Below are 14,743 nucleotides of genomic sequence, written 5' to 3'. Positions count from 1 at the left end.
CTCTACATTAGGTGTCTGTTGTTTGTTGACTATAAATTTCAACAATAAACAAACACCACATAGTCCATTCATTTTAAAATAATATATTAAAACAAGTCTAACATAAAGACAAACTTACACTGTTGGTTATCATAGTTATAACCAGCATTTTAAATAATTTTCTTTTTAGTCAAAGTCCAAACATGCTTTTTCAGTTGCTTCAGCACATAATTTGGAATGAAGAATTTTCTTCCTTCTCTGTTATTACAATACAGTCTGTGATTAATCACTTTAAAATCACCACTATAACTGTTGATTTTCACAGTTTTATCCAGAAATATAAAGAACTTTCTCTTTTTCCCATCAACATTCACACAGACTGATTCAATTACTTCAAAACACAATTCACAAGCCAAATTATTCTTCTCTACTCTGTAATTATAATACAGAGTGTTATGATTTCACTTAAAAGAAAGATTACCACTATGTGTTCTTTATGGCTAAACTCACAATAACTCAGACTAGATCTATCTATCTACCTAACTAACTCAAACTACATTTTTAATGCATATTTACAGTCTGACAGGCACGCAAAAAGATATTATGATGCACTGACACTCAATTAAAACAACGAGAAAGACTTGAAAATTTCTAATAACAGAACCAAATAATAAAACAGATGGCAACTGATTATGTATGATCCATAAACAGTTTAACCCTTTCCATGACATCACGCTTTTTAACTTGCATTCAAAATTTTATTGAAAAACAATTTCATGAATTTATGTCAATAAGTTTGGTATTACATTGTACATTATAATTCAAAGTTTATTATTACACACAATTCAATTTATTAATTTAAAAGCAAATATTAAAAGAACACAATTAAACATCAATTTTAAGTGTCACGTGGTATGTTGAATGCAGCACTGGTTCAAATGAGATTATTGTCCAAATATCAAGTCTGTAGTTTTGAAATAATTAGAAATGCCAATTACCAATATTGACAAGCCAGAATATAATATGAGAACCTTATATCTTTACATTTTGTTGAGATATGGTTTATCTTATATACACTTACCTCGTTATATGACATGCAAATAACCAATCAACAGCTTAAAATGTCTTTCTAGTAGTTTTCTCAGACATTTTAGTGTGTTAGAAGGCCAGGTCATTCTTTCAAACCAAGATTTTAATGAGTTAAGTCATGTTTTTAGTCTGCTAAAATTTCATATATTTTTAGACCTAAGTACAGCTTTGTTACTAAGTTTGATAAATTATAATTCTATAATTATCTGGACATTATAAATATTTTGCATGTAAAGTATAAAGCTTTTCTGAAGCATAAAAGTGTTTTTAATCTTAGAATCAAAATTACTTTACATGTTGAATAGGCAACATGCAAAAAGAAAAACACTACTTAACAAACCTGCCAAATTTCATTAAAATATGCTTACTAATTTAAAAGTTATAACATGAAAACCATAACAAGTACAAACAGATTACAAGATTGGTCTCAGGTGCCAAGTCCATGCTGAAAGAGTTAAAGTTCACACTATAATAAAATGGAAAGAGACATGTATATCTAACCTCAAAATTGTCCTTACCTGAAAATGTATTTCCAATAGATACTCATCTAATTCACACAGAATAGCTCGATTCTTTTATGTATCTGCTGATGATATTTGCATGCCACTAGCTTTGAGCTAATTTCAACCTAAAAATGCATTTAACATGTACTGTAATAGTGTATGATGTCAATTATCATCATGAAACAACAGCCCTCCATCCAACAGAAAAGGTAGCATAACCTCTTAGAGCAATAGCTCCCCTAAGCAGTTATACTGAAATTAACTTAATTTTTGGTTAAGGCAAGAAGAAAGTGTACCAGAAGTGGGGAGGACAGATGGAATTGTGTGAGAGGTAAGCATCTTTCAGAAATACATTCAGAATATGTTACTTGCTGAGACAATGCCTTGACTCACACACAGAATGGTTAGAAATCCATACTGTCTCCCATGGCTGTGTCCCCACAGAGACCTTTCAGTTGGATGTCACACTTCATGGGAGAGAGAACATCTCATTTTGATCAAGATATATTTTTTTACCAAAAAGAAATGTAAAAGGACCTGAAGTGTTGCAGGAATGGGTGAAATGTTATGACAACCAACCTAACACTAACACAAAAGTGATCAGCAAGCTAAGTAGTGTAGCATAGTTAGGGCATACTCAAACCATAATGGTGTGTCTCACCCTAACTCAACTGCTGCAGAAAGAGAGCAAGCTAGCTGTTTGAAAGGTGCCTTCACTACACAGAGCCACTACTGCCCTACTTCTAACCATATTGTGCTGTACATGATCAGCGAGTAATCATACAAGGTCTGCTACCCCAGGAACTAATAAACGATAAGTTGCAAGGGTCTCCCATGATTCAATTGAAGAAGGAGAGGGAGAATTCACATTGGAGGCATCCAGAGAAGTGCTTGGATCCAATAAAATGTATGTCTGCCAGAAAGGACCTTTACTGGAAGCAGTGCAATGGGTGACTGGAAAATTTAAAAGTTAGCAAGTGAAAGCCAAGAAGGGTAGTGTGGTTAGGGCATGATCAAATCATGGAAAGTATGGTCTGGATAGCATGTGGATACCTTTTTAAATCTTATGGTACATCCTATTTTGACAGTGAGCACTGATAGAGAAAAGTTTGATGTGTTGAGTGTTTACTGCTACCACTAGCCAAATGCAGTTTTGGAGAAATAAGCATACCTTGAAAGACAGCACCAGCCCCTTAGCAGGATCTTATAAAAGAGAAAGCAATGTACTTACAGTTCTCAAAGATAAGAACAGTGGACAGAGGATGTCAAAATTCCACAAAACAAGAGAACAGGATTTGAAAAATGTAAAGGACAAGAATATAAAAACTTAGTAGTAATGAGAAAGGCAATATATAGTTGATAAAGCTGCCTAATAACCAGCAATGGTAGAAACCAACAAAGAGTGAAAATGACTGAAAGGTGGGCTACAGTAGGACAGCCTAGGAGAAGGGACTGTCAGATGGACAAATATTGAAATACCTGTCACTTCCATTGACAGATGGGGAGAGTTGAAGGATGAGAAGAGTGGGATAAGATAAAAGACTACAAAGACAAAAGCCAACTTTATAGGCTATGGACTATACAAGTCCCACAAGAAAAGATGAAAGGATGACACTCGTAGATGAAAGGGAAAGTGTTTGGTTCAAGCAAGAAAGAATGGGAATGGGGCAGAGGAAGAGGGATTCTATGCCTATTGACAAAGTAGAAAAAACCAAGGTTGTGCTTGCCAGATGTGCTACCAACAGTACCTAATAAGGAGTGTCACATATCAAAGAAAAAGAAGACAAAGAGAATAGGCATACATAAATGGGTTGAACCACCCCTGGCTGAAAGCATTGACTGACAGGGATAAAGGCTGTGGAATTGAGAATCAGAAAAGAGGAAGTTTGGTGTGAAGAGGAGAGGAGTGTTGAAGTAAGAGCAAATTCAATAAAAAATCTGAGGATAGATGGAGTTCTATCTGGCCAAAAGAAGTGATCCACCATCAAATTCAGTGACCTTGATATGTGACAAGCCATGAAACAGACTAAATGTATGTTCAATGTTCAATGTGGGGAAGAAAGGGGTCCTGCAATGAACATCCCCTTGATGACTAATTAAAAAAATGACAGTTACTTTGTAAGAGTAGATTACAATCAACCAATCCATGAGAGAAAGGAGGAAATCAAATGGTGAGAACTTCAAGTTCATGTGGAACAAATGCCATCCACTCAAAGTCATGCCATTGTTCAGAGATGAGCTACAGCCTGACAGAGAATTAATTGTGAAGAGATGGAGATCCAATTATAGAAAAAAGGTGACAAAAGCATGCCCACCTTGGTTTGGCACAATCATATGTGCCGAATACTGGGATAGGTGTAAGTAGAGACTGAGAAGATTTGACAAGACAACTCAGTTGAGGATCCTTCAATAAAAGAATGAAGAGGTGAGGAGAAGTCAATAGTACATTCAATAATAGACCCTCAACCCCAATCCATGAACAGAGTGGGCAAATGTCCCCATGATTCAACTGAAGATATAAGGAGCAGGCATAATGCCAAAAAGACGAGCATGGAACTGGAAGACTCAATGCTAATGGATAAAACAAAGAAAATATCTGGAGGATGGGATGACTCATACATGTAAAAAGTTATTTGAAATGTCAATCCTGGTCATTCACAGATGTGGTGGAAAAAAACTACTGGAGAGAAAGAAAACCTTCATACCGAACTGGTTGAGAGGTGAAAAGTTGATACCAGATCCCAGTCCCTAATCTTTTCTTGGAAGCACAAAGAGATGAAAGTAATAATCTGGAAAAAGGGTAAAAGGTTGTTGGTTTGGTGTTTTACAGTGCAAAGCAACTAGGCTATCTGTGCCAAATGTCCAGTAAAAAGTTAAAATTAAAGTAAAATTATTAAAATTCATAAAAGGAAATTAAGGTTAAACAAGAAAAAGTTTAATTTTTGAGTTAAAAACACAAATAGCATTAAGTCCAATTTTTACAGTCTACAGCAGTAAGAGAAAAAATAAAGTAATACAAGTTATAAAGGGCTTTCAGTAGCACAACTGTAATTATCATAACTCGCCAGGAAGACTGACAGGTAAGTTCAAAAACCACTGTTAGTCACCTAAAGTTGGTCTTTCCAATCCTGGTTTCAAGTAATTTGACATTATGGCCATTTTCAGAAAGTAAAGTAATGCAAGTTTTAAAAGACTTGTAGCAAAATTTTTATTATTATAACTCACTAGAATGACTAACAGGTAGTTCAAACAGCAGTGTTAGTCACCTGAAATTGGCCTTTGCAATCCTGATTTCGAGTTATTTAACATTACGGCCATTTTTTAATTACAAATTGAACTAGATGTACCTTGATTCATAAAAGGGAATCACATTGAAAAAGGTCTAATGTGTAAACTAAAAACTTAAATAGCATCAATAAGATTAATGGCCTTTAAAAAACTAAAAACATTTCCAAGGTGGACAGTGTCACCATCACTAATAACATTGTCTAAAGTTACGAATAAACCTTGAAACAGAACATGTTTAAAATGGTGCCATCATTGAGAGTCACAATGACAACAAGTGCGGCTTATTATTACATGAGTGTTACACAGACAACACATTGGTGTATCACTCCCAGATAAAAGAAAATGATGAATTGTAAAACTGTGATCAATGCGTAGTCTAGTTTGAACAACTTCCTCTTTTCAATCCTTATGGAACAAAGACAGCCAAAGTCCAACAGGGGGTTTCATTTGGAAAAGCTTGTTTTCACGTTGCTCACTCAATGTTGACTGCGAACTAGAATGGAGTCAAGCTTTAAATACAGGACCATAGCCCATGTATGGAACAGGCACAGCAGTGGTAGTGACAGAGTAGATAGATTTAGTTGTGGTGTTGGCGAGCTAGTTCCTGTGAATACCAACATGAACTGGTATCCAGAAAAACTGGATAGAAGTAGATGTTAAAGAAAAATGTGCCAGTCGGTTTTGAATATTGGAGAGAACAGGGTGAGAACTAACATGAAGCAATTCCAGTAGAGAACTAAGCAAGTCAGTATAAATAGTGCAATTTAAGTATTACTTAGCTTCTATGTAATCCAGGGCAAGAAAAATGGCATGCAGTTCAGCAGTGAACATAGAAGCTGTAGAGGGGATTTTGTCTGCAACCACTGAACCACAACTGCATAAATAGGAATGGAAGGAAGATTTGAAATATGTTCAGCAAATAACAGTATTTCCAATCAGGAGTGTCTGCTTTTCTCTGTTGATTTAAAGATAGGTCACATATGGAGACTGTAATAAGCCACAGGAAGATGGGCAGACAATTGTATACAGCAATGTTATCCAAGAACAGACCCAAGTCATCCCACTGCTCCTGGATATGAAGGCCAAAATGAACAATGACAGATCATCTGTTCTGAAAAAGCATGGCCCACCAAGGAAGGAAAACACAAACCCAAGTGGGATGCTTTAATAAGGAACAAAGTTTCAAAGCATACAGTAAAGACAGTTGCAAATGGCAGAGGTGTAGAGGAGTTTCATGAGACTTTGCTTATAAGCTCTGAACTGGAGAAGTGTGGAAAGCCTAGGTACAGAGCCGAAGACCAGTAATCCATAATCTTTTGTTTTTAGTTTTGATCGAATAAGGGCATGATATATCTTTAGCACAGAACATGGATCCACTCCCCAAGTGGTGGAAGAGAGGATATGGAGGATGTTCAGTGCTCTTGTACATTTGACCCATAGTTGCCTGACATGTGGTACAAAAGTATACTTACAGTTAAAGAGAAGTTCCAAGAACTTTGTCTCATGGACCACAGGTAGCCCAACTTCACCAATAGAAAGTTCAGGATCAGGGTGAATAGCTCATTGGTGGCAAAAGTCCATGCAAACAGTTTTAGAGAGAGAGAAGTCAAAACCTCTTACTGTGGTCTACTTCAGTAAATGATTGAGGGCAGTCTCTAGCTTCAGTTCAATATACCTCATGTTCAATGACTGACCTGAGATGTGAAAGTCGTCGACATAGAGCTCATTTGCAAAAGTAAGAAGAAGTTGTTCTGTGATGGAATTAATCTTCATACTGAAAAGTATGACACTCAAAACACAGCTCTGTAGGGCACCAACTTCCTGTAGAAAAGACCTGGAAAGTGTCGAACCCACACAAAATTGGAATCTCCTGTCCATTAAAAAAGTTTTTTTAAAAAATGGGCTAATGACCCCATAACCCATACATATAGAGGTTTCAAAATATGATATACCTCCATGTTTTATCATAAGCCTTCTCAATGTCAAAGAATACTGATACAAGATGTTGTCATTTGAGAAAGGCTTCTCTGGTTGATGTTTCAAGTTGAATAAGGTGGTCCATGGTGGAGTGTTGTTGTCGGAACCCACACTGGGTGGGCGAGAGGAGTGTTTTTGATTCAAGAAACCATACAAGACAAGCATTAACCATCCTGTCTGAGGTCTTACAGAGACAGTTCATCAAAGCAACTGGACAGTAATTTGAAGGAATCTTGGGATCCTTCCTAGGCTTAGATAACAGTAGGACAATAGCCTGGTGACAAGCATCAGGAAAAACACTCTCCTGCCATATCTGGTTAAAAATAATCAGAAGAACGGCAAGAGAAGTAAGAGAGAAATGGTGTAGCACCATCAGGTCCAACTGATGTACTGCCAGACCAGTTTGAGTTCCACCACTGTAAAGGGAAAATTATAGTAATAGAGACAATCAGCTTGAAAGGAAAGAGGTGATTGCTCTACACGAATCATGATGGCTAAGAAAATGGTGGAAGAAGCAGAAGTGCTAGATACCTAGCAAAAGCTTTCACCTAGAATATTGGTGATGCTCCAGGTATCACCTACTTCCTGACCATCAAGGAGTAAGAATCTTGTCCCATATGACTTTGGAACTGGTGGTAAAAGATATGCTGGTTGTAAACGTAATCCAAGATTCCTGAACATGTGCATGAAAAGTATCCTAGGCCTGTTTTTGAGCCTTGCATAACATGTAGCAGACAAGATTCCACCATGGACGATGATATCATGGAAAACATATTGAAGTTTTAGGAATACTTTGAGCAGCTGCCTTTGTAATACAGTCAGTTACTGCTGCTACATGGTCGTCTATTGGTGGTTTACAGATGATGGCAGAATCAAATTATGTGAGGGCAGTGAAAGAGGGCCAGTTTGCTTGATCCAGCTTCCACCAAGGCACACGGGTCAGACAGCATAAACCATGGCCAGTCTCTCTTAAAATTATAGGAAAGTCATCACTGCTTCCTGGGTTATTGTCAATCCTCCATGAAGAGTGGAAGAACAGTGAAAGGGAGCAAACTGATAGATCAATAGCATTAAAGGACTGACTAGTTGCATGAAAATAAGTATAAGAACTAATATTGAAAAGAGAAAGGTTGTGATCAGAGAGCATATGCTTAACACAGTGACCCCTCCCATCAATATCAGCACTTCCACAGAGAGGATAATGCCCATTAAACTCCCCTAGGATTAAAAAGGGAGCTGGCAACTGTTCAATGAGAGCATCAAGGTCAGATTGATCTCTAGGTAACAGGTAGAGAGAACAAACAGTGATGGTACAAACCTCCAAGGGTGTGTCAAGGGGCAAAGAAAAAGTGGGCACATGCTGATCAACCAACAATGCCACCCCTCCAAGCACTCATCCATCACATGGCCTGTCATTTCTGTACAAAGAAAACTGCCAAAAGATGACTGTATCAGCAGGTTTCAGAAATGTTTCCTGTAAGGAAAGACATACAGGATGGTAGGAAGCAATCAATGCTTTGATGTCATCCAGATTAGAACGTAAACCTCAACAGTTCCATTGTATAAAGGTGGCCATTTTTATTTACGTGTTTATGACCACAACTTTTTTCTTTATTGTATTTATTCGAGGGAGGTCTGTCAACCTCCATGGATCCTGGCCTGGGTTGATTGCACAGGTCTTTGTTGTTGGAAGGGGATTACAGTGACTAAGTATGTGAATGAATGATTATTTTGCATTTTGGTGTGGGAGAAGAAGATGTACCCAAAGGAAATGCCTATACCCAGCACCAAAGGAAGTGGATCTTGAAGTTTGCTGGAATGTATGTTAGGGACAGTGATGAGTGTTGACGTTGATTCATCAACTTTTTTATCCATGGAGGTCAAAAGACTTTTCACATGGATTGAGAACAATTCTTTTGGAGGCACGAAGAGATCCACTTTCACTCCCACTGTAGTAGTGGAATGAAGTGCAGCAGCATACGTCTGAGATGAAGTGGCGGACAGCAACTTTCAAGCCTCAGAGTAAGTAATGTTTAGAATGGCTTTCAAATGCTGTACATCTTTTTCCTCCAACAATTAAGGGCAAGAACAAAAGTAGGATGGGTGAGAGCCACTGCAATTAAAATAACAAGAATCTGTTTCACACCCATAGGTATTGTGATCCTTGCCACCACAACATGACATGATGTCTTCAAGTGACCAAATTGCTGACACTGGAAACATCTGAGAGGGCTTGGAATGTATGGCCTTACCTTGCAGTTAAGATAACCTGCCTTGATGGTGGCAGGTGGAGGCAGTGATGTAAATGTCAAAATAAGGACATTGGTTGGCATCATAATTCCATTTTTGCGAGTGGAGATACACCTCACAGCAGAAACTCCTTGGGTGGAGAAACCAGCAAGAATCTCCGACTCGGGGATGTTCTTCAAATCCCTCTCAACAATAACTCCTTGTAATGAATTCAAAGTAGCATTAGGTATAACTTCAATAGGTATATCCCCAATCGCCTTTGAATGAAAGAGGAGTTCACTGTGTTGAGATGTGGATGTTTCCACCAATATGTCAGCAGAGCAAAGCTTCTTTACTGACTTTGGAGAGCTAGCAAGTCCCTCTAGTCACTTGTTTGTGTGAAAGAGAATCTAGTATAAGAAAATGAGGTTCAGGTGTTACAGATGTTGAAAATTTCTGTTCAGAATCTTCAAGACATGGTTGTTTACCTGTGGACAATTTTTTTCAATGTTTTGTTTAAGTATTTATTTGGAAGACATGGATTAAACAAGTTTAGAAGCAGAAAAAGAGGCAATGTTTAAGAGAATAAGAAATCAAGATAGACAATGAGAATTAATTCCAAGCTACTTTGGCCTGAATCTCTAGTGGATCATGAACACATCCAAAGACCATGGGTGAAGAACAGGAACCCAATGAAGATTACAGAGATAAGCATGAGGGAGATATAAATTAGCTCGGAGAAAAACCTGTCCCAACAGCGTAGGGATGGATAGAACAGAAAAATTATGAGCCAACATAATGAAAAGAAAAGAACAAATCTTTCCATAAAACCCTTCAGAAATAATATGAAGTGACATGAAGTAATGCAGAAGAGTGATAAGAAAGAGATATTGGCATGAAAACTGGATAGTAAAAAGAAATCAACACGATCATTACTAAGGATGTGCTTATGTACTTTTAGCACTTGTTCACTTGTGCTCTTGATGTACACATACTTCCCTAACTTGTTGATATTCTTGTCCACCAGATGGAATGTGCATTAACAGTAGTATGCTATGTGATTCTGAGCATTATGTACGGGTGTTGTACTTCATACTTATATGAGTAAATGAGTAAAATCAACAAGCAAGATCAGATGTTATACTATTATAATTGCTAAAAAAACAATGAGATAAGAAAAATTTTATTCATATATTACAAGTGACTACTAAATAACTTTTAACTATATAATCAGTATTCTGGGAAGAGAATGACACTATTATTTTCATCAGGCAGTAATAAAGCAGTTTTTCACCACTTCCAGTCCTAAGTAAATCACCAAAGGCTACAGATGTTAAACACTATCAACAAAATGTAAAATTGGTCCAAATGGTAGAGTGGAGAAAAAAAGTGAAGATTATGCAAGTGAAAAAAAGAAAATTTAAATCTCAATATATAACTGTGAAGTGTATCCAGCACCACTGAAACAGTTTCAATATTTTCACTCAATAAAATAAGTTTTCTACAAACTTTATCTATATAAATTTTTGAATATGAATGTGTATCTTGAATAAAAAACTTAAAAGTTATACATTTTTGATTTATTGTTATTATTACTATTGTTTAAACTGAAAGCCCAACAATATTACACTGAAACACTTACCCATCACTACCATAGATGATGCTAAGCATCACAGCAGAAGGTAAGAGAGATTACAAAGACTGGAAATCAAGAAACAGTAATAAAGAATGATCATAAGCCAGGACAAAAGAGGATGAGGCATGTTAGTGTGGTGCAAAAATGTTTGAGATATGAGATTCTAATGTGAGGCAAAGGCAAAGTAAAGGGAGAATAGAAGAATAGAGGGGAAAAAAAACAACAAAACTTTCCTACAAAATCATGTCAAAGAAGAAATTTCCTCTACATATAAAATTGTTCTTATATAAACTGTTGTGGGAGATACAGCCAGTAAAAAAATCATCATCAACTTATTCAAATTGGGTAGATGTGTCAGTTGAATGGATGGAATGAGGAGACCCAGTGCATATGAAGAAATCTGCAACACATTGAACAAAGACTCTCACATCCCCCACAGACAATAAGCCTCCATTAGCCACTAGCCCTGTGTTCAGAATAACTTATCAATCATGAGAAGAAGTGGTAGTTACAATCACTTAAGAAATCATATAGGCAGGCAACAAACAAATTTTGTTTTCCGAAGTGAAATGAAAGAAACCATGCTGTTTATGTGAACCACCATTACTAAACCAGGTAAATGTGAAAAAAATTAACTCAGTCATAAGCTATCATAAAGCTAAAGTAATTCATTAACAATTTTTAAATTAATCTATTCTAGATAATGCCAAGAAAAAGAATGAAGTTAATTCAAATGCAAGTGCTCAGGGCTGCACAAGGAGGTTGTGCCACCATCCTGCTGGGAGAGCGCTATTTTCCCATGATGATAACATCATTTAATTAGCCCAATTCATGTTAAGCATGTATTTATTTAGGTAGCTCAAGGCTATTGGTATACAAATCTCATAGGCAGACATGTGAAGGAATCAAGCTAATCTTTGTGTATTGGAGAGGTATCACCTCAGAAATAGACAGTTATCATTTCTTATGGCATTCAAGTGATATTTTTGAGGTATTAATCTCTCTAATGCTTCTTTGTGATTTGGGAATGTCAGTCACATGGATAAGCATAGTTGCTCTGGATAAGTTTCAGATTAAAGACTTAGTGTGAGAGTAATGAAAAATTTATTCAGTCTGGAGTAATAGTTCACCAGTGTTAGATTCATCTACGATATGAACTGATATGAAAAATTTTCAAAGCTGTCTCTCCAATAGAGGCAAGTAAAATACATATTTATAGTGTATATATTTATATATATTTGTCTGTTTTTGATAAAGACTGTTTGCTTTAATTGGATATTTGTCTTTAGTTTATTTTTATTTCTAATGAATGCAGTTAGCCAGAGGACAAAATTATTTCACAGTATATATCATGATGAATCTACCATTATTTAGCAGACTTATCTTGCCACTTTTAGGGGAAATCAATTATTCATGAAAATACTGCACTATTACACCATTACACTCACAAAATTAGATTCTAAGAAAGTTTAAATTAACAGTTATTATATAAAAACAATGTCTATTTGTTGTAAAGCATAAAGCTATGCAATGGGCTGTCTGTACTTTTCCCAATATGGGTACTAAAACCTGTTTTTTTTTTAGTTATAAGCTCACATACTAACAGCTGAGCCACCAAGGGGCAAAAAACTATTTTTATCAATTCATTAAAAATCATCATAATAATATTTTAAAACTTATTAGATTTTTCAAGTAGAAAGTTGTGTATAAATGTCCATTACCTATACAGCTATTTGTACAAACAAATAATATTATAATAAAATGTTAAAATGTTTGTCTTATTTATTTATACTGCATTAAGCCAAAAGAATATAAGCCAGTTATAAAGTTAAACAGAACTACTGAAAGTTTACCCTGTAAGGATTGTTGTAAGTTTGTGCAGCTCGTTCATAGAAATTAAACTTGTTTTTTAACCTAGTTTCTCCAAATACATCTTCCTCAACAACACTTGTCTGAAATACAGCTTCCTGAAGTGCAGTTTCTTCTTCTATGTTCTCATCATGACATTCATGTTCTTCAGCTTCTACTATAGGTTCCACAAATGATTCCAAAGTTTCTAATGAGAAATAATACAAAAACAAATTTTATGCATCAGCTACATAAGAAACATATTTGACCAAGTTGATAGTAAACTTACACGATTAAAGTTTAACAATCAGCAGTGGACTAAAAATTTGTAAAGAAAGTTAACATTTTCCAAAATTGAAAATGCATTTGCAGTGATTATTACTTCCTCTCCCAATTATAGCTGTAACTCAACAGACAGAGTTTTACCTGCTTTGCCCATCTAAGCATTGGTTGGTGTGTTTTTTTATCCCTTGCTCTAGTCTTTCACACCCCAGTCAGTTTACCTTTGTGATATACGTCTTGCAATATTCTCCACCTACTTCAAGGCACTGTCTATTCTGTTACCTACATAAACACCTCATTCAAATAATTTTGTCACGTTTTTTGACAACTGGTTCTTAGAGGGGAGGAATGACAGAATAATGTAAGTAGAGATAAGTGTAGTTGGAAATATATTTTCAATTTATGAAAATGTTAACTACCAAAACAAACATACCTCTGCTCCCACTTATAGCAAAAATCCCCCATTAATAAGGTACAGAGGCCAGTGAGGGCATTATCAATACAGAAAGCATCTGCATAAATCATGAGTGAAGCAAAATAACAGTAGAACCTGCATGGGGAACCATATCCAGAACAGGTATGTTCTTCACCCTGAACTCAGCCCTGTGTAAAGTGGGAAATTGTGCATTAGTAATCATCACTATACACCAGCCCCAACCAGACAGCTGGGGTTCCACTACTGGATTTGAAATTAAGGGGTATTGGTCCCTACATTCCACATTGGTGGCTAAAGCAATTGGAATGTAATGTTATATATAGAAACACTTATGACTAGATTCCACCCACAGCCAGAATCATGATAAGAAATTAAGCAACACTGAAGCAGACAAATCTTCTCTTCCACCTCAAGAAACCTGAAAGGCAAAGAAACAGAATTAATCTGGTCTGGAACTATGAACCTTCATCATCATTCCCTGATCAAGTGAACAAGGAGCCTTCCACTTGCTCTGGAATTATGGGAACAACACGAAACAATTATGCTCAATCAAGGACCCAGGATGGGATTAGTTTGTACTTTGAATTACAAGGAGATAGTAAACCTCTTCCAATGAACAATATACTGAACTGATATTGATAAAAATGAAGGGCTGTGCACACCTTAACTAGAATGCTGAGAATCGAATCTGAACTGGTATCATGAGTAGCCTCACACATAGACTGGTGCTACTTCTAACTACATCTGGGAAGAACCATCCATGGACCTGGATAGGTAGATCTCTCAGTTTTGCACTCTTCTCCAAGAGTGCAAGAAGTCACTCTAACACTCTAAAGAAAAGCATCTGTCCTCCAACCCAGTGACTAGAAACTGGATATGGTAAAGACTTCCTAGCTCCACTAGAAGAGTCTGGGGGATGATGCACATTAAAGGGTCCTGAGGAACAGTGCTCTGAAAACAGTGAAATAGATGAATAAAGTTCCTTAAATTTATAAAGGGAAATTGACCCCAATTTATTTAATCTGATGATCAGCAGGGAAGAGCAGAATTTAGCTTTTACTCATGATAATCCATGAGTGGTGATCCAGCATAATATGGTAACACTACCTGGTGAGCTCATTTCTGCATAGCCGATTGCAACTGGTAGTAATTACAGTTAAATAGCGGTTGCTAGAAAAATACACCTGTCTGGGCAACACTTACCATTGAGTGGAATCATGTAAAAATAAGGTAAGGGATTTTGAAATGCAGAAATAAAAATACTTACCCCTCTGGATAATCTAGCAGAAATAATTAAGATAGCTATAGAGGGCAGGCAAAAAACTCTCAGATGAAGAGACTGTTAGATCAGGCAAATAATGCAAGATAAAGGTATTGATGAAATGTTTGTTTTTGAAATTTTGTGAAAAATTACATTAGGGCTATCTGTGCTAGACATCCCTAATTTAGCACTAGAGGGAAGACAGGTAGTCATTA

At 36.3% G+C, this 14,743-nt stretch overlaps 1 protein-coding gene across 6 annotated transcripts in view; it reads right to left on the bottom strand.

Moving 5' to 3' along the window:
- The window catches only part of LOC143249079 (dynein intermediate chain 2, ciliary-like), a 100,069-nt gene that overhangs the window by 60,207 nt on the left and 25,119 nt on the right, over positions 1-14,743 (bottom strand). For all 6 annotated transcript variants that reach the window (XR_013027507.1, XM_076498287.1, XM_076498289.1 and 3 more), the window contains one exon: positions 12,555-12,757. Coding sequence is in view for 5 of the 6 variants with exons in the window: in XM_076498287.1 (XP_076354402.1) it covers positions 12,555-12,757 (203 nt within the window). In the remaining variant the exon portion in view is untranslated. The remainder of the gene's footprint in view (positions 1-12,554; positions 12,758-14,743) is intronic.

The sequence above is a fragment of the Tachypleus tridentatus genome, chromosome 4 (assembly GCF_004210375.1).
Source record: "Tachypleus tridentatus isolate NWPU-2018 chromosome 4, ASM421037v1, whole genome shotgun sequence".
NCBI classification, from domain to species: Eukaryota; Metazoa; Arthropoda; class Merostomata; order Xiphosura; family Limulidae; genus Tachypleus; species Tachypleus tridentatus.
Note: the sequence above shows the minus strand (reverse complement) of the source record. Positions and strands in the feature narration are given on the sequence as shown.